Source organism: Lycium ferocissimum, chromosome 4 (genome assembly GCF_029784015.1).
Source record: "Lycium ferocissimum isolate CSIRO_LF1 chromosome 4, AGI_CSIRO_Lferr_CH_V1, whole genome shotgun sequence".
Lineage (NCBI taxonomy): Eukaryota > Viridiplantae > Streptophyta > Magnoliopsida > Solanales > Solanaceae > Lycium > Lycium ferocissimum.
This window is the reverse complement of record NC_081345.1, coordinates 37,345,870-37,372,192: the sequence shown is the minus strand read 5'-3', so window position 1 is coordinate 37,372,192 and position 26,323 is coordinate 37,345,870. Positions and strand designations below refer to the sequence as shown.

Sequence of the window (26,323 nt, the reverse complement as noted above, 5' to 3'; positions counted from 1 at the left end):
TGCATGCCTGATGCCACCATGATATTGACTTCAACAGGTGACTTTGAACTGTTAGTTTTTTCATAGGCAAACTGCAAGCACGATCATTATCCAGGTGACTTTAAAGATTGAGTGATGTGCAATTATTCACTCTATTTGATATTATCTTGACTTATGTTTCGCCCACATGGATGTTAATATATTACTCCTTCCGTTGAAGAATCAGTTCAATTAATATATACTCTCTCTCCCAATTATGTGATATTTTTCACTTTTCGATAGTCAATTAGACTAAATTTTTAAGCTAAATTGGATCAAAAGTTTAAGATTAAAATTTGTATATTTGAATACTACATGAAAAGTATTATAAGTTGCAACTTTTCTCATATCAATTAAGTGAAATTTTTTTTTTTTAAATATTGGTCAAAGTTCTTGCCTTTTGAATCTCAAAAAGCAAAAAATATCACATAAATTGGGACAGAGGGAGTATAACACATTAGTGATGTAAGTATAGACAAATATATCAAGGGTAAAAACTTACTCGTGTTTACATCAATTATGACGTCTAATTAACTAAGACAAACTAGTTGTCTTAGTATAGTTTAGTGTCAGTTCTATTGCGAAAAAATAGAACATGTTTAGCTAGTCATACCTATCTTTATTAATCAAGAATATCCGGCTATTTCTTAATAGTAAAAGTAATTAACATGTTTAATTAGTCATACCTATCTTTTTCAAATTCAGGTCATCAATATATTCTTGCAGACTACTCCCTCCATTTCATAATAAGTGATGTTTTAGGCTTTTCATTTTATTTTAAAATAAGTGGTATTTTAAGATTTCAAGAAGAAATTGATCTTATTCTTCCACAATTATCCTTATTTACATAAACAAGAATAATTAAGTAGCTTTTCTAGGAAAGAAGTGAAATTTGATTAGGGATAAGTTAGTAAAACACTGGTAAAATTTGATTACGGATAAGTTAGTAAAACACTCCTTATGTTTTATGAGTTAGCAATCTCTAAAGGATTGTGCATAAGCTAAAAACATCACTTATTATGAAACGAATGGAGTATATTTAATAATGGGGGTGACAACTGTTTGTGCAAATTTCAATTGGATTTCGCCGTCTTCATATCCAAGTATGGAGATCATATTCTTGCCATTTAATACAGTTGTGGAGCCATTTAATTTCCACAGCTAGCTGTGCGACAGCTCTAATCATTGGATTGGATATTTGGATGTCATGTTACACTGACACGTGGCCACCAACTCGTTTACTTCAATAGGGTATATTTACATCGCCCAGCTTGGAGTGCAAATATATATAATCCTTTTTTTTTGTCATGAAATCTATATATATAATCCTCGTTCTTCGGCAGCTGCACAGCACGATCACTATCCAACTGTTTTGGGAGTTTACTTTTTTTTTTTCTTTTTTTTTTTTTTTTTTTCATTTTTCGGTTTGATCGAAGAGACTAGTTTAACTTGAAGATAAGGGTCAAAAATACACTCTAATTATCACTTTTTTTTTTTTAGTTTCATACCTAAATTATAAGAAGGTTGAGAAAACTACCTAAACTAATTTGTCCCCTTTTGCAAAACACACATGAACTAAATGTGTGTGGCTCTCTCTCCAAAATGCAATGAAGTTCGAAATTTTCTCAAAAAAATTGTCCACATGGCATAAGTAATGCTATGGTGGCACCTAAATTGAAATTAAAAAATAATATTTTTTTATACAAAAAAATTATATTTTAAAAAAAAACTGCATTATTTTTTTTAAAAAAATCAGCATTTAAAAAAAATGGATTTTTAAAAAAAATTATGAAAAAAAAATTGTAAAACAATATACAAAAATTTAGAAAATAAAAAAAAAATGATTTAAAAATTGGAAAAGTTGATTTTTTTAAAAAAAATGTGAAAACTAAATAATCAGTTTTCTTAGTTTATTATTTTTAAAAAAATGTTTCCATTTTTTAAACTATTTTTTTTATTTTCTATAATTTTTTATTTTTTTACAAAAATTATTATTTTTCAGTTTGTTTTTTAAAACAAATAGTTTTTTTTTTTTTTTAATTTCCATGTAGGTGCCATTGTGACATTATTTATCCACGTGGACAACACTTGGCAACATTTTTATATAAAATGGAGAGTGTAGATCACATGCCATTCAAGAATAATTTGAGTTGTGTTTTGCAAACTAGATAGTGATAGTTTAAGTAGTTTTCTCAACCTTTTGATAGTTTAGGTATGAAACTAAAAAAAAGTGATAGTTGGGATGTGTTTTTGACCCTTATTTCTTTAACTTATCTATATTCGTGTTAGGCAGGTTAACCAAGGAAACAAAGCACTCCCTATTAAAAGATTCACAATAAATTTCGAGAGTTGAAAATAAAACACCTCTACAGTTAAAACGGAAAAGGGCCAAATATACCCCTATACTATTGGAAAAGGGCTAAATATACCCTTCGTTATACTTTGGGTCTAAATATTGCCCTACCGTTATACTATTGGTTCAAATATACCTTTTCACCGTTAAAGTTGTCCAAAGTGGATATCCAATCCTACATGACACTAACAATAGATGAGGTGGATGCCACGTGGTATGCCACCTCACCACCCCTAACCCATTTTACCCCTCCCTTCTATTTGTTCTTTACCATTAAATTTCCCTTCCCCTCCACCACTATTGCCATCATTGCCGCCACATGGCAAAAATTACATATTTTTTAACTTTTACTGTGTTTTATAGTGCAACAAATGTATGAGAAAGGATAAAGATATGTAATTTTTTGTGTGAGCTGATTGAAGAATTTTGTTTAGTTTTGTTTTTCAATGAATGATTTTATGTGCTTTATCTTGTGAAGTAACGTTTTATGATCTAACTTGCATTATTTCTCTACCATTTTGTTGCATAAATTACTTTCATGTTCTTAACTTTTCATCAATATCTTCTTTGTTAATCTTTTATGTCAATGCATGTCATATTGCTTAATTACTGCTCCTATCATATTAGCCAAAAAGAAAAAGAAGCTTTATTATAAGCATTTAGTTTTCTTAGTTGCTTTTCAGATCTTAGAACATCTCATAATATTAAGGATTATAGAAGACATTAATCTTTTTTGTAGTGTTTGAAACTTGGGTGGAAAACTAGGAATTAGCGATAGCAATGAAGAAATATGAGATCGTAGTTTCACCTTCAAAGAAACATAATATAGATTTCTTCTGTTGCTTTTAATGGTTAACATTTTATATTTCCTCTTATATGCAGTCACGCATAAATGGTAAATTTGTTATCTCTCCCTCTCTTTGCAAATAAATGTCCTCTGTCAATATTAAAAATTATTTATTTATAAACATATCAATGATATATGATAAGATGTTAGTTTTATTATATTAAAATGTCTAAAGTAATTGCAATCGTGATATTGGGGAAAAGCGGTATACCAAACGTGTATTTATCACAAATGATAATATACTACTTTAAAAAGTTAAATCTGACAATATTTTCAAAAAATATTTGTTTGTACGAAGTCTTCCTCTTTAAAAGATCGAGCTTCAAGTCTGAATAATAATCATCATCTCATTGATTTGCCCGTATGATGATATATATAGCGAGTATTTTCCATTTTATTAGAAAAACATATAGAGATGTTGGAGACTGAAATAACTTGCCCATTGTGCCGGAGACTGAAATAACTTGCCAATTGTGAGCAATAAATATTGCAATTTTAAGCTTTGTCATCAGTTAATGGTGACATGGAAGGTTTTAATTTTTTTATTTTATTTAATATTTAAATAAGTGGTATAGTCACAATTATTATATGAATGTAATTTATTTCATGTTACATGTATTTTATAGCTATCGATCATGTTTAGTTCTTTAGCAGTACTTAATTTTCATCGTAATTTCAAGCTATTGTGTGATATTTTGGTTGATTGTATGCGTTTTATTGTTGTTTAGAGATGGTGATAATTTGTTTGTTAATCTAATTTTGAGAGAAATATGGATAGATTTCCCCTAGAAAAGAAGATTGAGGACTTGCTAATTTAGCCTCATATATAAGCAAATCTTATGAGAAATCAAAATTGCTTATTTTTTTAAAGAAAGTGTTTACTTTTAGAAAAAGAGGTGTTTGGCTAGATTTTAGGATTTTTTTTATTTATATATAATGAAAATATATTTCAGAAGCTAAATAACTGTGAACAAATATATAGCATCTTAGAACTTATGAACTACAGTGCAATTTTCATCCTTAGCTCACTATTTTAGCCTATCATTTGTTTCAAGTATATTTTGAATTAACTTAGATAATATAATTAATAAATTTAAAGAATATTATTATAAAATTAATGCAAAATTTTAAATAATTTTTTTTTTGAGTAATATAATAAAAGGTTAAAAATATTAAAAACTATTTCAAGAGTAAGAAAATCTATGTTAATACATTATATTAAAATGAGAAGGGAATAAAAGACAATTTAATACGAAGTCACATGTCAGTGAAATGATGTTAAGTAATTGATAACAATGACAAAAGGCAAAAATCGAGAAAGGAGAAATTTTCTAATATTAATTTTTATAATGTCGATATTTTTGGATAAGATTATTTGAATATGAGATGAAAAAACTATTTGAAAAATTATATTATGGATAAAATCACGTAACTGAAACCGTAACAGATAAAGTTGAAGATAACAAAAAATATTGAACAACAAAAGAATTTCAAGCCTTGCAATTTAATGATACCAAGTAATAAGTATAATACCTATAACAATAAACAAGGAATACAAATGTCAAAAACTTTAATGTGGAAATATAGAGAAATAAGACTTAAGTATATATAAAAAATTGAGTATAAACTTAAATAACTAATATTCGCACAGCATTCTGTGCAGATGTACGTATCTTTTAGTTTAGAAGAAAAAAGAAAAAAGTATATTATCTAAGCAAAGGAAATCTGGCAAACAGCATGAGCGATTCGATTGTTCAACTGGAATATTGTGATCGTGTCCCACAAGAGTATGAGGCCCAATTAGGCTGTGTTGGGTAGTTCATGGGCTCTGGCCCAGTTCCAAGAAATTGGGTTTTGCTGAAGGGAAAGGCATCAATTGGGGGGAAAAGGACACAAATGGCCGGTGGGTGAAACTAATCCCACCCTCTAACCCAGTTTTTCTCAAACCCAAATTATACCTACTAAATTAATTCCATCCATTAGCCAAAAATTAAATAAGACAATTTTCAAATAAAAACCCAAACACAAAAATGTTTGAGGTGATTTTTATATATAATATGTGTCATTTGTGTATAAAATATGTATCAGTACCTATCTGTAATGTATAGAAACTGTATAAAATATGAATCACTAAGTTATGTATCATTTTTGTATATAATATGTATCATTTGTGTATATAATGTGTATCAGCATAGTGCAACTGCCCTGTATAGAATAGAAAATTGTATCATTTTTGTATATAATATGTATCATTTTTTGTATATAAAGTGTATATATAATTCCAGCATGTGTATATAAACTGTATCAGTCTTGTATAGAAAGTGTACCATATGTATAAAAAATGTATAACAGAAACCGTATCATTGTGGTATATAATATGTATCACTATTGTATATGTAAAAAAATATATCATATCATTATTGTATAATATGTGTGTAATAAATGTATAATTAACGTATAATTTATGCAAAATAAATGTATGATTAATTCCAGCATATGTATATAAACTGTATAATTCTTGTATATAAAGTGTATATATAATTCCAACATATGTATATATATCTTTATGCTTGACCCTTTAGTGGCGACTTAGTCGCTACAAAAAGTCTTTTTTTTTTTTTTTTTTTAAGCGCACAAGGGTGTGGGGTAGGTCGGCCTTGACATTATTTTGGGCCGAACCGTACCATTTTTTGGCATTATTTTGGGCCGAATGGACACCTAGTGAAATTAAGCCCAAACAGTGATTAAATGTGGGATTAGTTTGGTTGAGTGGACACGATGTCCTTTTCCCTCAATTGGGTCATTTGCACTTCTTTCCTATTTTGTGTTGGCCTTTAATTTTTGGCCTTCAAATGGGTTGATCTTTAATTTTTGACGTTCAAAATCGAACTTATGCTTAGCGGGGCATAAGTTCTTTAAAGGCGCGGACTTAACTTGTGAATATTATGATTAAAGACCAGTCCATTTAATGGACAAACCGTGCAATTACTTCGTCAAAATTCAGGTCCAATAATTCATATGAAAGGGAAATTGGAGAACTTGGTTAAGTTACTATTTCCTCTGTCCCAATTGACGTGGCAATTTAATCTTTATTTAATTTAGAATTTTTATTTTATGTTCAAGTTTACAGCGATATGTGTGATTAATTATTTAGCTGCTGATGAAAATGTCGGTGATAGATTCTGCGGGTTTTGGATTTGATTGAAATGAAGAAACATACCGAAAATGGTCTCCTTGCTCCCGAATAAAGTTAGTGTAAATATGCGGAAATGCACACACCAGAAGAATGGGAAAGAGTTTAATGTACATTATCTGTATATATAAATTTTACGAGTTATTTTCACCTGTTATGACAGGTAATAATATTTTATTTTTAAAAAAATTAAGTCTCATATTTTAAGAAGGCTTATTATAAATTTTTATTTGAATGACAATATAATTTACATACACTAATATAAAATATAAAACTTAAACTCAAACATGAAGGATAACATGTTCACATGGAAATACCTGATTAATTCCTGTCAGAAACATGCGGTGGCAGTGAGAAAATGATTTACTTTATTAGAGCCAAGAGAATATTGTCCCCAAAATCCGTAACTTTTCAAAAAAAATGAATTGCAACGTGTCGGATTGTTTATCGTCTTACACTCCTTTATTTATTAAGTATGACTTAAATAATAATAATAATGGTTAAAATACATAGATTAATATAAATTAATTATGATTAAATTGATATATTTAATTATTTATGTAGAAGACATGTCATGCAGATGCAGTCATTATTCTTGAATTAATAGTTAGTCTACGAGGACCATCCTTAATTTTCAAAGTTAGTGGGACAAATCACTTAAGGAAGATACATTGATAACTTATTCAAATACTCCTTATGTTAATGCTTTTAAATGATTTTCCTAGAGATGCTAAAATCTTAAACGACATATAATTAGAATCGGAGAGAGTACATCCCAAAAATATAATGAAATTTCAATATTAGAGTTACCATATTTGATACAACTTCCGACTGCTAAGTAAATAAGTTAAACCATGTTGTAATTGGAGTCGAATATAATCTCACAAGTATTACTGTCTTTTTCACAAAAAGAATGAGTTTCAAGTAGAAGGGTTAAAATATATACTCCCTGTGTCCCAACTTATGTGGCATTAATTTCCTTTTTAGTCTGTTTAAAAAAGAATGTCATATTCCTATAGAAACAATTAACCGTATGAGATGATTTATAATCACATAAATATTTAAGTCTTATTTTGAACTATAAATTTTAAGAGTCTTCCTTTTTTTCTTAAAATCTGTACTCAGTCAAATGGTGTTATGGTGCCACATAAATTTAGATGAAGGGAGTAATTAATTTTAGGTCTACCTCGAAAATTTTGTTTAAGAAACTAAAATTCTGAAGAAAAAAAAAAAAAGTAAGACAACTTATAACTTTTATAGTTAAAAATATTGTTAAGAATTGTAACAAAATAAAAATGTATTTGATGCCTCATATAATAATAGTATCGCGTAAAATCAAACAAATAAGTGATTGAGAATGTCCATGTGTCTCTAACTTGTTATTTCAACGACCATATTTGTGAGAACGTAAAAATTACTTACTTTATCTGTTTCGGACCTGAGACCAGCATTTGTTTGAGGAGAACAAATTTTAACTAACTCCCACACCTAATTTGGTTTAAATTTATTTATTTTTAAAATAAAAACTTAAATATTAAGTAATTACACATAAAATATAGTAATAATACTTGATAATATTTTCTCATATCAAAATGATAGAATAATATATTTCCAATGTCAGTCATGGCCAACCAAAATTGTGAAAACATATCAGGACAGAGAGACTGCTTCATAAAAAACGCGAAATAGATCCCATAAAAATGTGACCAGCAACCTTAAAATCTAAAGTAGAGCTTGACCTCAATGTTCAAACCTGCAAAAAATAATGCACAAAAATTCTTTTAAGACATGGATTGCTTGTACCCAACCCCCATTTGCTCATTTGACAAGCTGCCATTTTAAATTAGTCAAAAGAAAGTAAAGGGTAAAGCAGGAAAAAGGTACAAATATCTATGCCCCTCATCTACCAATCATGTAAGGCTAGAACTAATTCTTGATTTTTCTATTATTCTTTTTATTTTTTGCAGAGAAATTGTGTATATCTGGTAAGCTTATATCAAACCCATAAACTCAAATTTTCAATTTTCTCACCGTTTTTTATTTTTTTATTTTTTATGATTAATTTATCTCTTTTTCAGAAAATTAATGGGTTTCAAGAAACTTGTAGTGATGATGATGGGTTGTCTGGGATGTGATGGTCAGCCCACAGAGCCTTCTACTGAGAAAACTGAATCCAAGTCACTTATAGATGATGAATCTGTTGTTGTTGTCACGTCACCTAGAGTTAAACTTGGTGATGGTAGATACCTTGCTTACAGAGAAAGAGGAGTACCCAAGAACATTTCCAAATACAGAATTATTATTGTTCATGGCTTTGGCAGCAACAAAGAAATGAGCTTTATGGCTTCTGATGTATGTAGATTCTCTCCCTCTTTCATTTTTTTTAATCTGTAGATCATAGTTTCTTGATTTTGAGACTGATACTTAAGCATCAATCTGCTTGAGAATTGTGAATTTGATATCTATATCATAGATTTGAAGAGAAAGGGTTGAAATAAATAGATCAAGAAATGATTTTTCTTTAGTTTTCAAGAACAATTAAACTTGACATTATCAGGTTAGAACTACTGTTTACAGTGATAATTGAATTGACTTCAGGGCAGAATAAGTTATTGAAATCTCTTACTTTTTGTGCTATGTTGCTTGCGTTCTCCAACAATGCACTACTTTTTGAGGATCCAACATGTACCTGGCGATATTTTTGGAGAGTCCGGGCAACTAGGTTTTGCGGTTAGCATATTTAGATTCTTTTCTTTAAGTTAAAGTTTATAGGAGGGAGCTGGAAAATGTGTTTCTATTTTTGTGATGAAGAGATGTTATTCTTGAATTAGCTTTGCCTAAATGTGTAGTTTAGATTTGATCTAATAGTGCTCTAGTTCCCAGGAACTCCTGGATGAATTGGAGATATACCTTTTGATCTATGATAGATCTGGATATGGAGAGAGCGATATAAATCCAAAAAGATCGCTTAAAAGTGAAGCGTCTGATATCGAAGAGCTAGCTGATCTGTTGGAATTAGGATCCAGATTCTATATAATAGGTGTGTCGTTGGGATGTTACCCTGCTTGGAGTTGCATCAAGCACATCCCCGGAAGGTAACAGTAGTAAAGACTTAATTGAGAGTGTTTAGCTTGTTGGCTTTACTGGTTAAGTTTTAGGCCTATTAGATTTTACTTTTGAAATATAATGCATTGCAGGCTTGCAGGTGTGGCTCTAGTCGTTCCCTTTGTCAATTATAAATGGCGTACACTACCTAAGGATCTAGTGAAGGATGATTACAGGAAACAACTCTGCCGGTGGGTGATTTGGATCACACGTTATGCTCGGGGGCTATTACATTGGTGGTTGACTCAGAAAGTTTTCCCATCAGCCTCAGTTCTTGATGGAAACCCTCAATTTTTCTGTGACAGAGACTTGGAAGTCTTGAAGAATACACCAGGATATCAATTGTTCACTCAGGTAACATTCTGCCATTCAGACAAAAAAAGAATTCTTTTTGTTTGATCTGTGGTATCAGTCACTACAAAAAGAACTGGAATTAGCTATGAACTTCGTCGTTAATCAGTCGCTATATAGCTCGTGGCTAATAGAATTTTTTTTAATCCGTCGCTAAATAGGATTACTAACAGATTTTGCTATTTAGTTACAGAATTGTCCGTCTCTAATTTGTATTTTTCAGTAGTGAGTATCTTTGGTGTCAGGATCAATATTTTGGTTGTGGGAAGTAAAAATCACTACACGTTTAGGTTCTGTAAATATGGTAAATTTAATCAGATGCTGTACTTTCATTTACAGGATGGCCTAAAGGACCGAAATGTATTTGACTCCCTTTGTACTGACTGTATTGTGGCTTTTGGGAGATGGGATTTTAATCCGTTGGAGCTAACTAACCCGTACCCACAAAACGAAAGTTCAGTTCACATCTGGCAAGGTTTCAAAGACAAAGTTGTGCCTGTTCAATTACAAAGACACGTCTCGCAAAGGCTGCCTTGGATTCGATATCATGAAGTTCCTGATGGTGGTCACTTGCTTGTTTATGACAATGCAGTGTGTGAAGCTGTCTTGACATCACTTTTGCTTGGGGAAGATCCTCCATTATACAGGCCAAAGTTAGAAGATCACTAAGTATTTATTCCCTGTAAGTAGATTGATTTCTTGAAATTAATTAATAAAAGTGTGCTTGATTCGCATTGTCTCCATAAACTTTCCCAGAGAAGAAAAGAGTGTGAGGCATTTCAACTGTAGTAGACAGATATTAAAATATAAAAAGGGAGTAAGGAGGAGGAGGGGAGGATATCTTCAAGGCGACGAGACTTGCCATTCGAGGTATGTTTAGGCCATTCTGATCAGCTTTCATTCAAAATCTCGTCCAAGAAATGATCAAAACCCTGTTTGAAGCTCCCTTTTCACGCCTATTTTTAAACTGAAAACGAAGCTACAGGGATCGGGTCTTGTGGATCTGCTGTTACAGATTCATCAAGTTGGGTGCTCACTGCTTACTGATTGTTTAAAAAATTGTGTTTTTACTTATTTTCATCTGACGCACAAGGATCTCAACACGAGAAAAATCAACTCCACATGAAGATTGCTAGAATACTATGTTTTGACAATTTTTAATCGTTTTGTATCTTTTCTTCATCATCATCAACAACAACATATCCAGTGTGATCCTATAAATGGGTTCTAGGGGGGACGGGGTATCCGCAGACCTTACTCCTACGTTGGGTAAGGCAGAGAGAATCTTTTTGTATCTATTAGCATTAAGACAGATAAAGGGACTTAGGTTGAGCTTTCTGCAAATAGGAAACTTCATTCTTTATTTTGTTTTTTCCTTTCTATTAATCAAGTAGGAAGTTTCCATTGTTTGGTAAACAGGCATGTCGCTATAAGGATTTCCATTTGTGACAAAACAGATTCCATACGGAAAGTGCCTGCCTTAAAACACGTTATGTGCATCAACTATCAAGACACGCAAACTATATAAGCCACTTTACTCACTTTCACGTTCCAAAAGCAAAAAGTTTTAGATTTTATGCATTGATTAGTGTAGAAAGAGATTCACACTATCATTCACTTGATATTCACACTATCATTCACTTGAAAAATAATCTTTAACTCTTTTATGATAGATATGGATTGATAATTCTACAAAAGATGGTATTTGATTACACCTTCCAACTTTGTTTTAATAATCAAAGTCCTCTTGTAACTTTGATCGATAAAATATCTTCCTCCTCATGTCCCACTTGATCTTTTAAAAATGCTTATTTTACACATTAGATTATCAATTCTCTTTCGTTTTACTACTTACTTAATATCATGGTATTTTTAAATTTTCTTTTTAATTCTATGTTAGGGATATGTATAAAACAAAAAAGGTGTATTATTTTCAAATTAAAAAGAGTGTAAAATAGTAATAAGCACAATAAGTCTATGGCCTTTAATAATGAATAAATGTAATGAATAAAAAGTAATTTATTAACAGCCGTCAAAATGAGCTTCGCACGGGCCGACTCAAACCAACCGGCCGACCTGTTAGTTGGATACGGTTAGGCTATGTTCTCTTAGCCCAATCCAAACTTGAAGCTACTAAACCCAACCCAGTCATTTTTTTTTTTCACGGACTGCCCTTCAAAGGCGCTGGTCTTTAACTTTTATCCCTCAAATTGCAATAAAAAAGTGGCTGAAAATACTCCGAGGTTTTGGGTTCGAATCTCCGCTCAGTAAAAAAAAAAAAAATTCTCAAGGCAGAGTTTTATAGCAAAGCAGGCCTATCGGGCAAAAGTCTACCTTAAGGTAGAGGTTTGCCTTAATGCAGAATTTGCCTTAAGGCAGATTTTTTTTTTTTTTAGGCCAAAATTAGGCCTCGAATAAGCCTACTTTGCTACCAAATTCTGCCTTGCAATTTTTTTTTTTTTCACTGAGTCGGGGTTCGAACCCAGAATCTCGGAGTATTTTAGGCGAAGAATAAAATTAAAGATCGGCAATTTGAAGGACAAAATTTAGAGACCACCCCCGAATAAGCGCAATCAAGCAAATTTCCCACTCCCAGTTAGCCCACAACCTCAAGATGTTGGGTTGGACTGACCCGTGAGATCAAACATAAAAATAAATATTAATTACTAATTTATTACGGATCATTCACACAAATACCCTTATTCAAGGGTGGTCTTTTGGTCGTTAATTTTTTCCCTTCACCAAATACCTTGAGGTTTAGGGTTCGAATCTTGGCTCAGTAAAAAAAAAAAGAAAAATTTCGCAAGGCCGAGTTTCGTAGCAAAAGTTAGACCTTAAGGCAGAGTTTTGCAAAATTCCAGCTGAGTAAAAACAATAAAAAAAATTGTCTTAATGCAAACCTCTACCATAAGGTAAAGTTTTGCCTTATGCTTGAAGGCAAAACTCTACCTGATAAGGTAGAGTTTGCAGTCAAACTCTGCCTTGCCATTTTTTTTAAATTTTTGAATGGGCGGGGTTCGAACCCGGAACCCAGGAGTTTTATGCAAAGGGAGAAATGAAAGACCACCACTGAATAAGGGCAATTTACACCCTAGTGCGGTGACCCGCTTAGAGTTGGGATGGACTAGCATTTAATTTTTTGTGCGGATTTCCCTTCAACGGCATTGGTCTTTAGTTTTTTCCCCTCAAATTGGTGGTCTTTAATTTTTGTCCTTCGCTTAATACCCCGAGGTTCTGGGTTCGAACCCCAGCTCAGTAAAAAAAAAAAAAAAAAAAAGAAATTTCGCAAGGCAGAGGTTTGTAGCAAACTTAGGCCTATTCGGCAAAAGTTAGGCCTTAAGGCAGAGGTTTGAAACTCTGCCTTGCGAATCCAAACTTTGCCTTGCGATTTTTTTTTTTTTTAATTTTTGACTAAGCGGGGGTTCAAACTCGAAACCAAGAATTTTTTAGTGAAGGACAAAAATTAATGACCACCAATCTGAGGGCCAATTATTAAAGACCAGTGCCTTTGAAGAACAATCGTCAAATGACCTCTAGCATTTTGAAGGCCTTCCGAATTAAGAGTTGGACTGGACTAAGTTGTTACATCATCCAACTCACTAGGGCTGGATGGGCCAGCCTTTTTGACGGCCCAATAGATAATTGTGCCCCAATAAGTTTGCTCAAATAGTTTGCAGTTAGATTGCTGTATACTTTGCAGAGGCTTTGTTGGCATGTCACGGTTCGACCGTGCCATGAATTATGTCGCGGCCGATTTCTCCTCCTGGCGGCACGCACACGAGATGGCCGGTGTGCCTATAGTCCCACCTGACTATAAGCCTTGACCTTTCTTTATCCCAGGTTTTCTTGGCACGACCACGTGCCTCACTGTGATGAAAGCTTGCGCCCGTGAGGCTTTGCGCGGCCTGGTTCGATGTCAAAGGTCTATCATGCTGTGGCGCATTTCTTGTATGTCAGTCTCATCTACGCGCACACTGGGTTGGCTACGATACGCATGTCCTTCGCCGATCGATAACAGCGTCGCCTTCCCGCGTGCACAGTCCAATCCTCAAGCTTGACAATTGCCTTATGTCGTGCCCGAGTAGGGGAACTTCCAATCTTTAGCCTTTGTCATGTGCAGTCCTCTTTTATGTGTCCATGATTGTCTCATGGCATTGGCAAACATAGCCCTCGCAACATACTTCCATCTCTTGTAGTGCGGCGTTACCCCACGACTGCACGTCTAGGCCAACGGACCCTTGCTTGCAAGGCTGAAACCAAGTCAAGCTCACAAGTCAATACACGAGGCTCTTAAGAGTGGTGCCTCGAGTACTCAATCAGCATGGAGGTCTTTAACATCTATAAGGATAGCCTGCGGGGCATAATCAGTTCATACGTCAAGCCTTCGGCACTCGTTGTGTGCCCAACGCTGGCCCGCAGGCGTGGCGCTGTCCATAGAGTTGCCTAACTCGTATGGATACCAGTGGGACCCCTCTGAAATGCCTAGGCAAGCCCTTGAGGTCCTCCCTCAAGGTTGCTCACTTGGTGCGACTGGCCGACAGCATACACGAAGGAGGCTGGCTGAGCTTTAGACACCTCTGCCCCCTTTATATATGCTTTAAAGCAATAAACCCAAGTTTCTCCACTGGACATCCTTTTGCCAGAGAATCATGATTCATGATGGGCCTTTCTCACTCTTCCGAACTCCAAATGAGGCGCCGTCTGTTCCTAATTCTTTCTCTTGACTTCCTTCAATCCTCCATGAATTTTCATCCCATCCCCATACTCGTGGAACGAGATATAGCCTTCGAAAGCTTCAACACTGACACTGCTTCTTGGCTAAGTCAAGCTCATGGGTAAACGATCATCAAATGACGCCAAACTTGGTAAGCACATTCCTGAACATCCTAGGATGGGTCCTCTCACCCTAAATACCAAGATTCCATCCATAGCTCGGAAATGCACGGGACAGAAACTCAGGCTCGCACGTGGCCGGTCGTCTGCCGACAAGGCCCTTGGGCTCATCCCAGATCCTTGCTAAACTTCCTTGGCACTCTTAGGATATGCAATACAACATATCTAGATGCTTGTTGGCTCTCGCATTTCGGAGCCCATCGTCAGCGCACGTCACATGCGTGGCTGAGACTGCCTGCACAGTTGACACTCGTCTGCGCACGTCACCTGTGCGACTAACACTCGCTTGGCCCGCTTGGCACGCGCAAGGGTTATGGGCGCCAAGGCACAACGAAGGCAGCCCGTAACAATTATTATGTCAAAATTATTATTATCAGCAATGGAAAAATGAAATATAGAGTCGCTACCCTTTTTTTTCCCCTTTCTTTAGCTATTTTATTTTATTTTTGACTTTTGTAAGTAATGGGTTGTTGGTGATAAAGTAGGATTTGTTCGCTACCCTCTTTTTGTCCTTATGTATTTGTTTGATTTTGGAAAGTCTGGTGAGCTGCTGCAATCATATTTGCTCCAAATTCCAAATAACAAAAAAAAGGGGAAAAAAATTGCACTAGATCATTCTACTATTAGGTGTATAAGAACCTGTAGATTTCCTCTACAGAATCAATTAGTTGACACTTGACAATAATAAAGATCTTAACATTATTAATTTATATATCAAAATCGTTGAAATGCTTACAACTGTTCAATCATTAGCCTCGGACAAAATATAATAAGAAAATTAATTAATCATCACATTTCTAGCTTAGTTAATTAGTTGTCTTTTCTGCCCCCCTAGAATTAAAAAATGAATGAAGGCTACAGAAAATTATGATGCCAAAATTTGAGAGCATACGTAACAAACATTAATATGCAGTACTCGTAGTTGATTTGAACTCAAGATGTCAAAACCTGTTGCACAACAGCCCAATTAAGAGATGCACAATATTGTTCGTTTTGGCTCAATTATTTTCGCGGACTTGTTTCCAAACTCAATGGGGTCATTTGCACTTCTGTCCATATTTTGTACTAGTCTTTGATTTTATCCTTCAAATTGGCTGGTCTTTAAATTTTGCGCTTCAAAATAGAAATTATGCCTAAAAGGCATAAGTTACGCATAATAATATTCACAAGTTATGCCTGTGCCCTTAAAGAACTTATGCCCCTCTTGGAGTAAGTCCGATTTTAAAGGACAAAAATTAAAGACCAACTCATTCGAAGGGAAAACCCTGCAATTACACGAGTCCAAAAGAGCACTGCACATGTTGGTTTGAGTTATTGTCTTTGTGTGGGCCTTAATAGTAGAATCAGTCGGGAGACCAGATAGCCAATAATTTATCATATAACAAATATTACTTAGCGATTTGAGTACGTGCTCTGAAGTAGTAAGGCAATGGATTTTCAGGATTGAATCCTTCCGTCTAAGAACATATACATGTTTTTGCAAGTAGTTAGGTTAAAGAGAGAAATACCGTAGAAACATCAACATTGGCGCTGTTTTTACTTTTGGACCTCCAAATAAATCAGTACCAATGGAAGCATCATTAGCATATCATTAAGGCAAAACTTTAATTACTAGAACGACATGAGATTTTAATAGGACAAGACAGGTCATAATCATTTGGTGGTACAAATAAAAATTTAACTCAGTAAGCGAAAGCACGCGGATAATGACAGGTAATGCCATCTTTCCCCTTTAATTAATTATATTTTCATAGTTTAGTCTAAAAATTTCTCATAATGGCAATCAAAAGTAGTGGAGTAGTTAATTATAAAATGATTTAATAGAACAACTTAAAATATCTATCAACTTTGAGAAAAATGTTTGATAAAAATCCATCAGAAATGAAGGCGACCTTTTTAAATTCATGATTGAATCACTTTTTTTGTTGTTGAATTTAAGATCAAAGGGATGAAAAAAAATTACTATCAATCGGGTTTACTGTTTTATTCAAAAGGTGAATTGAGTATTGTTTCCTACCCCTATAAGATTAAGGATTAAATCTAATTTTCCCCCCAAAAATGATAATAGGTTCCTGCACCTAAGACTTAAAGGCGGTTAAAGTGAAATTTACTCTCATTTTACACATATAGATTGTCTATCGGAAACAACATCTCTACCATTACAATGTAAGGGTAAGGCTGCATACACGCTACCTTTTCAGACCCTACTTATGAGATTACACTGATTATGTTGTTGTTGTCGTCGTTAACTTTTCCTTAAAAGGTTCCTTTTATTTTCCAACCCTCTTTTATTCTAAAATGTATTCTACAATTTTTCTTCCATTTCACTCGTAAATTCTATTTAAGTTTTTACAATTTTTATTGTTGTCAAATTGGTTACGTTGTTGGTACAATTGGGTACTATAATTTTCTCGAAATATGAGTTTAGTGCGAGTCTAACCTAAACAAAAAAATTGACAATTTCTTGACCCTTGAAGCGTCACAGCAAGTTGAAAATCTATTTTGATAGCCACCTATCTTCCTTGTCACCAACCTAAGAGTTGATGAATTTATATTGAAACGAAAAAGAAAAGGTCAAAAATAGCAAGTATGCAACCAACTTCCTCATATTCATGGGAGTGGATGAATTAGGTATTCATAGCAACTAATATTTGTTTCTTTCCCAATGGAGAATCCACAAGTGTTGCTACGTCTGTGCCATACTTGTATATGCAATCTCCCCTACTCCACCCCTCACCATAAGTATTAGATAACTTTAATCACTAAATCTTGGACAAATGAAAAAATAAAAAGAAGCAAGTTCACTCTCCATCCATCTGTTAAAATATACAATATTGATAGTCTCTTCATGCACACAAAGAGCAAGTCACCCTCAGCTCCTACATATTAGTATCATATATCTCCAATTTGCAAGAGACAATTTTACTCAACTAATAATTTTGCTTCTTTCCTTTTTGTCCCTTCCATTTTAAAATAATCTTCTCAACCACTTTACAGAAATTAAGAGCAACCAACCATCTTTCTAAATCCTCATTAGAATACTTCGAAAAAAGACAATTGAGTCAGCTTCCTCCTCTCGTCCTTTTCCACAAAACAATAAAGGTGCTAATAAAAATTTCATATGATCTCACAGCTATTGCTCGACATTTTCCACGTGGAATAGATAATTCTGGTTATAATCTCAAAATTATAATTCTGATAATCATCCTAGAATAACTTGATTTTCAACCAAATGACCCTCAAAGGTAACTTCCTCACGCACATAACCTTAATTCCTTACATTTACAAGATAATAATAACATGGAGATACCAGGAACCTAACAGCATAAAAGAATAAAGGTAAAAAAGAAAAAAGGAAAATTCTACTCGTCTAAGTTGGTAGTTCTCAGAAATACAATTTGATCATCATCAACTAGACATTTATCTGGCTAAGAATGATATGATCAAAAATTTGAGAAGTGGTTCTGAGAGGATTGTACCATTTGTAACCCCGTTGTTGTTTGACAAGAACTATCATCCGCGATCAGTGTCCTAAACCATATATAATTAAAACAAGATCATAATACTAACTTGAAAGACATTATTTTTCCTTGTCCAATTTTTGTAATGACAAAATTTTCATCACAAGATTAATTATAGAATCTTACTCTCGTGGACGAGATACCCATAGAGAACTTAGAGCACGAAGTCGACCATAATATTCTCCAATCACCAAGAAACATCTGGCTGCTTGCCTAACCGTCAATATTCTGTGTAATTGATGCAACGTTTGTTGTCTCAAATTATCGGCCTGGAATTATGAACAAAAAAGAAGTCAAACACTACACCAAAAGAGGCTTTTAGTGGCAATATATTTTTCTTTTAGCGGCAATAATTATGGTCATAAAAACAATTACCAGTAATTAGTTAATGCCATTAGATCCAAGGTCGCTAAAGCCTTTAGCAACATTTATTATTAGGGCTAAAGTTTGGTATTGCCGGTAATAATTGATTCTAGAATATAATTAGCGACAATTAAGTTATTGCCGCAAATTAATTACCGCTAAAAGCATATTTTGTTGTAGTGCAATAGCCCAACATTATGAATTAAATGATACCAACAATATAACAACGATAACTATATATGCCTCACTATCAAGTAAATTGGAGTCGGCTATATGAATCGTCACTGCTTAATTTAATCTCAACTTATGACATCATCATATATACCAAATAATGCATACAATGGAGACAAAAATTTGATAAATAAAATATCTAAATCAAACCCAAGACAATCAACTAGAATTTTGAAATGGACCCATAGGTCGGGCAGCCAGGGCATAATCTTTAAATTGTTTAAAATGGTTGAAAGTTTGAAACACTTCAAGTTGTCTTGTATAGTTGTATGAGATAGCCTTGGAATATTCCAATCATTAAATAAGTTGTATTTTGTCCATTATTTGAACTAAAATAACAATATGTTGACATAATTTTTGTAATTTGTTTAATTTCCTGATAGCTCTACTATGGCTACACCTATCACTTTCGGATACGTATACAGTTAAATAAATGTTACAATATAGAATATGATAATATTAAGGACTATATATGACATATCAAGCATGCGTGCAGTCTTAATCTTCAAATGGTATAATCTTGATAATCAGTTAGCATGGAACTAGTCAAATAGCATGTAACTATTCGCAGTATGAAGTATTGTTTTAACTAAGTTCCTGTCTGAAGTATACAAGTCACACATACATTTATATGTAGAGTAGTATTACTGGACTAGTACTGTTTCGTGACAATAGGTGCAAACTTAATATAAATATCGACTTTGAACATTTTAAGCTTAATGTAGTCCGAAATAACAATAGAAAATTGGCCTTGTGACACATATATATGCACTTCAAATCCACGTAGAGAATCATATCAGACAAAAATGAATATGCTAATTGAACAAATTCAGGATCAAATGTTACCTGACGAACAAATCCTTCAAGATTGGAAAGTTTGCCCAATGCAAGAGCCATATGATGCATGCCATCATTGAGAGAAGCAGTGGCAACAGTATCAATTAAAGATTGTTGGAGTTGTTCCAGTCCCTGTGAAAGGGCTTCCTCTGCCTGTTGAGAAGATTGTTGGAGGCTATAAATTCCAACTACTTGTTGCTCTGTTAAAGGGTCCAATTGTCCAATCAACACCTGCTCAATTTCACAAAAAAAATTATATCATTATAAACAACAAAAGTATATTGATTTTTATCCACACACGAGAAAAAAAGAAGAAAAAAAAATCAGTCCAACTTGTTGGAAATATAAGGCGGACCCTTGATAATATCATAGGGCACAAAGATGGAAGAGGGAGGGAGAGAGACAAGCTCAGACATAAAAACTACTAAATAGTTTCACACACGTAATATGAACTTCCACATTGAAATCATCAAATTCATGCACCTAGATTTCCTAATAGTCATATGGATAACACCAAATATATAAACCTAGACATCTAAACATTTAAGTTACTATTTTCAACACAACTAACATTTACAAGACACTTACCTTGATAAGTTCAGAGGGCCTAAAGCCACCCATCCAAAGGAAGCAGCGTTCAGCTGGAGTTTTCCACATTCCAGTGATTAGGTGAAACACATCAGTTTTTGCTGCGACTCCCTTCAGGCTGAAAATTTCATCGTAATGAGCTACGTAACCATCAACTATTAATCTAAGATCACCATCTGATAAATGTGCTTGCAATGCAGTTCGAAGCTCGGACATGTGCCTCTGATCATCCTCCAACCACCTCGAATATTCCATGTCAAATATTGCAGCACCTGCAGCATAAAATGAACATCTTTGTCACAATGTTTTTACTAAAGGTTCTAATTTTAAGCAATTGTATGGCGTTGGCATGTAAACAGTAGTCCCTTTATCCCAATTTATGTGGCACCTTTCAGATTTAGAGAGTCAAAGTTTTAAATTTTGAAAGTAAATATTTAAGTTTTTTTAGCTAAAATTTACATATTTGAAACCTACGAAAGAAATATTATAAGTCACAATAATTGATCGTTTAAAATACTTCACAGGCCATATGAAAAGATGGTCAAAAGAGAAACTGGTTTGACTTTCGAAATCCTAAAGACGCCACATAAATTGGAGCTGAGGAAGTAAATTTATATTTTTCATAGCAAAAGATCGTAAAAAGGAAACGTTACTGATATAATACAGGTGGAGTATTCTGATATTTACATACTATATAATGTCCTTAGAGCATGCAGAAAGGAGGACAAAAAAGAAAAAGACAAACTTTCTGTAGTCAAACTCAAGTTGTTTTGTCTGCTACTAGCCAAGATTTATAAAGACTCAGACATGCAACAAATTCTGGATGCTGCTTATAGTCAAAATTCTGAACCATAATGAATTAAAACTGTGCTGATAGGCAAAAAATTAATTACATTCTTAATGTATATAGTATAAGTTAAATTTTTATTTCTTGGTTGCCCATAAGCAATGGGTTGGTTGAGAAAATGAATACGATAATAGTCCAATACTTACCAGAGCTGATATTGGAACCAGCAGCAGTACCACCTCCCAAGAAAATCCCCTGTTTGCCACAACAATCAGCAGAAAAATCTTTAACACCCACTTGCATTAATTATTCTAACATAATAAAAAGTCATTTTTAAAATATTGTCAACCTGAGAGCTAGCCCTTTGAAGTTCTTGTTCTAGCTGAGAAAGTCTTATCCTACTTGTTTCTAGTTGTTGTACATAAGCCTGCACAAATGCAAATAGTAACAATAATAATGTTAATGTGAAAGAGACTTCATAATGGGAAGCAAGAGAATAGTCATACCTTTTTTCTTATCCTGCTTTTCTTTGCTGCTTCTCTATTTTGAGCTAAACGTCTCAATGTCTGCAGTAAACAAGAAATTAAAAAAAAATGTCTGTTTAATAACTTTACAAGGTCCAATTAGGAAACAAGATAAATTAATTGTATGTTCTTGGCAAATGCAGATAAAATAGTGGCACCACCTTAGCATCAAGTATCCTCTCTGAGGTTGAAGCAGCACCCTTTTTCTACAAATATAAAAGAAACTACTTTAAGTATAATATTAATGTTGTTGATTATCTTGTAGAGTAGACATACTTATAAAATACTCCATACTTCAATAGCGTGAAGCTAGATATATTCCCCTTATTTTTCAATCTAAGTCCTTTTTGTTAAGCAATTAAAAAGTATAGCGTGTCAAAAAAGGCATATTCATTTTTTCAGACGTAGGGATTTTGGACAGAATCAAAGTTGTAATTTTCAAACATGTCCACTGACGAGGCATTTACTATTGCTGATGTTATGGTGTTAAGAATAACATTTGATGATGTTTACATGAACTAATCACCTGGCATTCTTGTAAATTTGGTTTTTCCAATTCCAAGAAAGATTAAAAGCCTGAAGGACAAGGAGTTAACTACAGTTCTGGGGAAAATAGAGCTTAAACTACAGTTATGAATAGTACATAAGGGAAAAAAAGTTAAGAAGTACTGTAAAGATTCTCTCTTTTTTTCCTCGTAACAGAGAATCCTTCAGAAAATCAGAAAACTGTGTCTTTGATGTATTCTTTTGCAGTTGTGTTGGGATTTGTGATTGTGTCTATACAAACAGTGAAAGGAGTAAGAGTTAATTATGAGCCACAATAAAGATTCCACCTTCTTTCCTGAGATCTTGGGATGTGACAATAATAGAAGAGAAGATAAAGAACTATGAGAAAAACCTTTTCACTGTTGGACTTGGAAACTAGTTCAGTTGTTGGATTATGACTTGCCATATCTTGAAGTGGTTGCTGTTGCTGTTGTTGTTCTTGCTGTTCAAGGGCCTTTCTACTGATGGGAGATTCTGGCTCAAAATGGGGTTGAGCTCTACTTGAAAGTGAACCTGAATCAGTACTCTCTTCTCTTGATTTTGAGTTTTCCTGTATGTAAAAAGGTAAAGCAAGAAAGAGATATAAATGTTGTGCAAAATCATCTACATATCACCTTCATTATAAAGCCTTCCAAAGAGAGTTGTCTATTTTGAGTAAAAGTCCAAGCTTGTATTGCACAAAGGACAATTTTAAAACAATATGGTCAAAGAAGGATAAGCTTAAAAAGGAAAGAAAATAAGTACTCTTGGGGTCTGTTGGAATCTCATAGGCCAAGACGGGAACATCTCCAGTGTTGCAGCAGGCTTCCCTGTGGCTGCTGCATATAAAGCTGTACAGAATCACAAAAGCAAAATCTTCAAGGATCAGCGTAAAAAAGGGAACAAAGGAAAAAAACTTTCAAAAAATCATATAAGGGAGGAACCTAATCTCCCCCGCTCCACCCCCCCCCTTTTTTTTTTTTTTCCTTTTTAGCTGCAGTTATGGAGTCAGTAAATCATGCAAGGAGTTGATGTTTCCTTGTTTGAAACCCCACGCCACTCAACTCTTTTGCAAAAGAATGATTACTATATTGGAAATGGTAAGCCCCTTAATGAGGCTTGCTTCTATGGACTTATTCAAAGGGTTGGTTATACAATGCAAACGTCAGAAAAAGGAGAGAAAAATCATACATGCTTTAGCTTCATCATTACTGATCTTAAATCCTTGCAGTACAAAAGCTTCTTCTAGCTCTCCAAAATCAAAACCGGGTCCTTCTTGATTACTATAACACAAAAAATAAACAACCCCAGTTAGAAGTATGAAATGCTAAATTTAAGGGGAAAATAGGAGCAAAAAAAAAAAAAAAGGATATACTTGGGAGTAGAATGGTACATGAAGCTTGAGCTAGCAGGATTTAGCCCTCTAAAAACTGCATATGGCATATTGTGGTGGTGTGATGGCCCTGAATCTGTTAAACCAGTCTCTCCAATTCCTTGACTCGCCATGCAAACAACTTTCAGACCATTCTTGATGAAACTAAAAGTTTCAAGAGAAAGATGTTAGCTTTTAATTTGAAGTACTAACAGAAAACCAAAGAAAGATGCTTAAAACTTTTGTACCTTTTCACCTCAAGAAACCAAAGTCTTCTTCTGGAGCAAAAACCAAATGAGAACTAGACGCTAATGACTAAAAAGCAAGTAAGAAGCAGTAAAGATCAAAGCTTTATTGTGAAAGCATAATATATGTAGACAGAGGGTCCAGTTTATTGATCTTTTATTGGTCTTTATTTTAAGCTGCTGCTTTCTTTCTCTCCTTCTCTATAACTAGTTAATCTAATATAGTTCTGTTTTTTTTTTTTTTGGGGGTGGTTTATATCTCCCTCATCCTGTTGTAATCAATTGTAATGATTATCAAATTTGAAACTAATCTTATGGTACAGAAAATCTTGTCCTTCGCAGACCTGTTCTCTCAGGGCTATTTGTGGGGTTTGATAACAAAAAAATATTTTTTTAATGTGTAGTGAAAACGCACAAGACAAAATTTTACACATGAAGGGAAAAGGACATTATGGGGGTGGGGTTACTAGATCAGACTCCTACTCCATTTTCTCTCTCTCCCTAACCGCCTGTTGTTTCTCATTGGCCCTTTTCTACCATTTCAGAGTTGCAAGTACTACTAACACAGACCACCAAACTTGTGATGAGATAAAAGGTAGGAGTACTTATGATGGTTTGATTTGTAATATTTGCATTCGTCCGTTCCATAATAAGTGTTATTTTAGCTAAAAATATGCATATTAAAAAATTAATAATAGAATGTGAAGTTTATCAAATTATCTCTATATAATAAAAATAATTTACTTTTATCTTTTAATTAGAGCATGCACTAAAAGTAAATCTTTTGACATTGAGAATTTAACGATACCAAGTTATTATGTAGCTTTTTCAATCATCATTTAAATGTTAAATTATTATCTAAGGGTAGAATTGAAAAAAATTAGTCAATTTATGTCTTGATTTCTTAAGGTGACACTTATTATGAAATAAATTTTTTGGCTAAGATGACACTTATTATGGGACGGAAGAGTATGCATAAGGGTAGTGTTCGAGTAAACTTGTGTATATTTGATTATTTCATTAAATACTTGTCACATTTCAGCACTGAATCGGATAGCTTTGCTAATCAAAGTTTAAATAAATTAGAAGAAATTTTTTATTTCTACTGGAATTTATAATCTAGTCTCCAAAAATTGATTGTAAGTACTGACACAAAAGCCACCAAACAATAATTTTACCAATATAGGAATAAGATGGATTTGAGGATAATAAAATTTATAGAAGAATCATGATAAAATGTTTGAAATTAAGATGTAGTTGCTTGATTGAATAAGGATTAGTTTTATTTCACGAAAAAAGAAACGAGCAAATAAATAACTTAAAGTTACGGGATTATTTTTTGGCAAAATATAGTTATACTGTCAAAACTCTCTATAACAGCATCGTTGTGTTCGAATGTTCGAATTTTTTTTTACTGTTATAGAGAATGGTTGTATACATCTATAACAACATTTGACACTTAAATAATAGTTGATTGTTATAGGCAAAAAAAATACATAAAATCTGATTTCTTATTTTTTAATATTATAAAAGTACTAACAAAATTATTTAAATTTTAAATCTCAAAGATATGCATACTTCACTAACTAAACATTAAAGAAAGTTAATATAATTTCAACAAGTTCATAACTGAGTGTATAATGTTTGAAGCTCTAAGGCGGACATTTTAAATCAACTTAAAAATTAATTAAATTCTTTCAAGATTGATGAAAGATATTTATAATTGTAGCTTGTTTCGTAGATTCTAATATCTTAGTGGTGATATAACGCTTGTTTTCCTTTTTGAAAAATATTTATAAATAAAATTAGAAAACAATGATATTTTTAGATTAGGAATATGTATTCATATGTATTATTCTTTCATAAATATAGTATATTAAAGTATCAAATTAAATAATTGATCAAAATCTCTACACTTATTACTGGTAATCATAGATATTAAATTTTTCTAAAGATGACTAATTATTATATTACAAAAAAAAAAAAAAGATAATTGTTATACAGGAGTAATTTTACAAAGAGCGTATTGTTATAAAATTAATTGTTATTGTTATAAGTAAAATGTTGTTGCAGAGAAGTAAAATATAACATAAAAAGCCTGTTTCGAAAAAATTAGTTGTTATAAAGAGGTGTTATTATGTGCGGATGCAGTTATAGAAAGATATGACTGTATTCATTTATGATGTTTGCACCAATTTAAGTAATTTAACTTTTAGAATTACAAATTTAAAATTAAAAGTACACGTAACTTAATAATGGTTAAGCGATGAATAGTTTATCTGCAACAGATACGAATTGCATTCATTGATTCGATGCAGACACGGTGCATAAATAAATAATTTCTTTTGCTTTTTATTTTGGCAGTTACTCCCTTACAAACCTAAGAGAAATATGTAAAATGAATTTAAAACTTTTTGGTAGTATCAACCAAAACTTTTTAAATAAAGCCCACTACCACCTGTGTTCATAATTAACTAATCAAGGTTTTGAAATGGCTTTGTTTGGTATTATCCTCCTCATTGATAGGTCAACATCCAATCCTTCTCATCACCTAAAGTCAGGCCACACAC

The 26,323-nt window shown here is 33.1% G+C and overlaps 2 protein-coding genes across 5 annotated transcripts; one reads left to right on the top strand and one right to left on the bottom strand.

Moving 5' to 3' along the window:
- Window positions 1–8,095: 8,095 nt before the first annotated feature.
- LOC132052714 (uncharacterized) lies at window positions 8,096–10,599 on the top strand. Of its 3 annotated transcripts, XM_059444367.1 has the most exons (6): window positions 8,096–8,291; window positions 8,379–8,396; window positions 8,490–8,763; window positions 9,295–9,506; window positions 9,609–9,870; window positions 10,207–10,599. In XM_059444367.1, exons 3-6 carry the CDS (start codon window positions 8,497–8,499, stop codon window positions 10,534–10,536), a joined length of 1,071 nt encoding a protein of 356 aa, XP_059300350.1. In that variant the 5' UTR covers window positions 8,096–8,291; window positions 8,379–8,396; window positions 8,490–8,496; the 3' UTR covers window positions 10,537–10,599. The 3 variants fall into 3 exon arrangements, with proteins under 3 accessions (XP_059300350.1, XP_059300351.1, XP_059300352.1); XM_059444368.1 differs by lacking the exon at window positions 8,379–8,396; XM_059444369.1 differs by lacking the exon at window positions 8,379–8,396 and having other exon boundaries at window positions 8,096–8,325.
- A 7,307-nt stretch (window positions 10,600–17,906) lies between these two features.
- LOC132052713 (transcription factor TGA9) lies at window positions 17,907–23,987 on the bottom strand. Of its 2 annotated transcripts, none has more exons than XM_059444365.1 (13): window positions 23,757–23,987; window positions 23,512–23,673; window positions 23,328–23,419; window positions 22,902–22,987; window positions 22,510–22,707; window positions 21,773–21,817; window positions 21,594–21,653; window positions 21,437–21,514; window positions 21,294–21,342; window positions 20,301–20,572; window positions 19,722–19,943; window positions 18,408–18,550; window positions 17,907–18,291 (listed from the first exon to the last, which is right to left on the bottom strand). In XM_059444365.1, exons 2-13 carry the CDS (start codon window positions 23,640–23,642, stop codon window positions 18,204–18,206), a joined length of 1,464 nt encoding a protein of 487 aa, XP_059300348.1. In that variant the 5' UTR covers window positions 23,643–23,673; window positions 23,757–23,987; the 3' UTR covers window positions 17,907–18,203. The 2 variants fall into 2 exon arrangements, with proteins under 2 accessions (XP_059300348.1, XP_059300349.1); XM_059444366.1 differs by having other exon boundaries at window positions 23,530–23,673; window positions 23,757–23,985.
- Window positions 23,988–26,323: the final 2,336 nt, after the last annotated feature.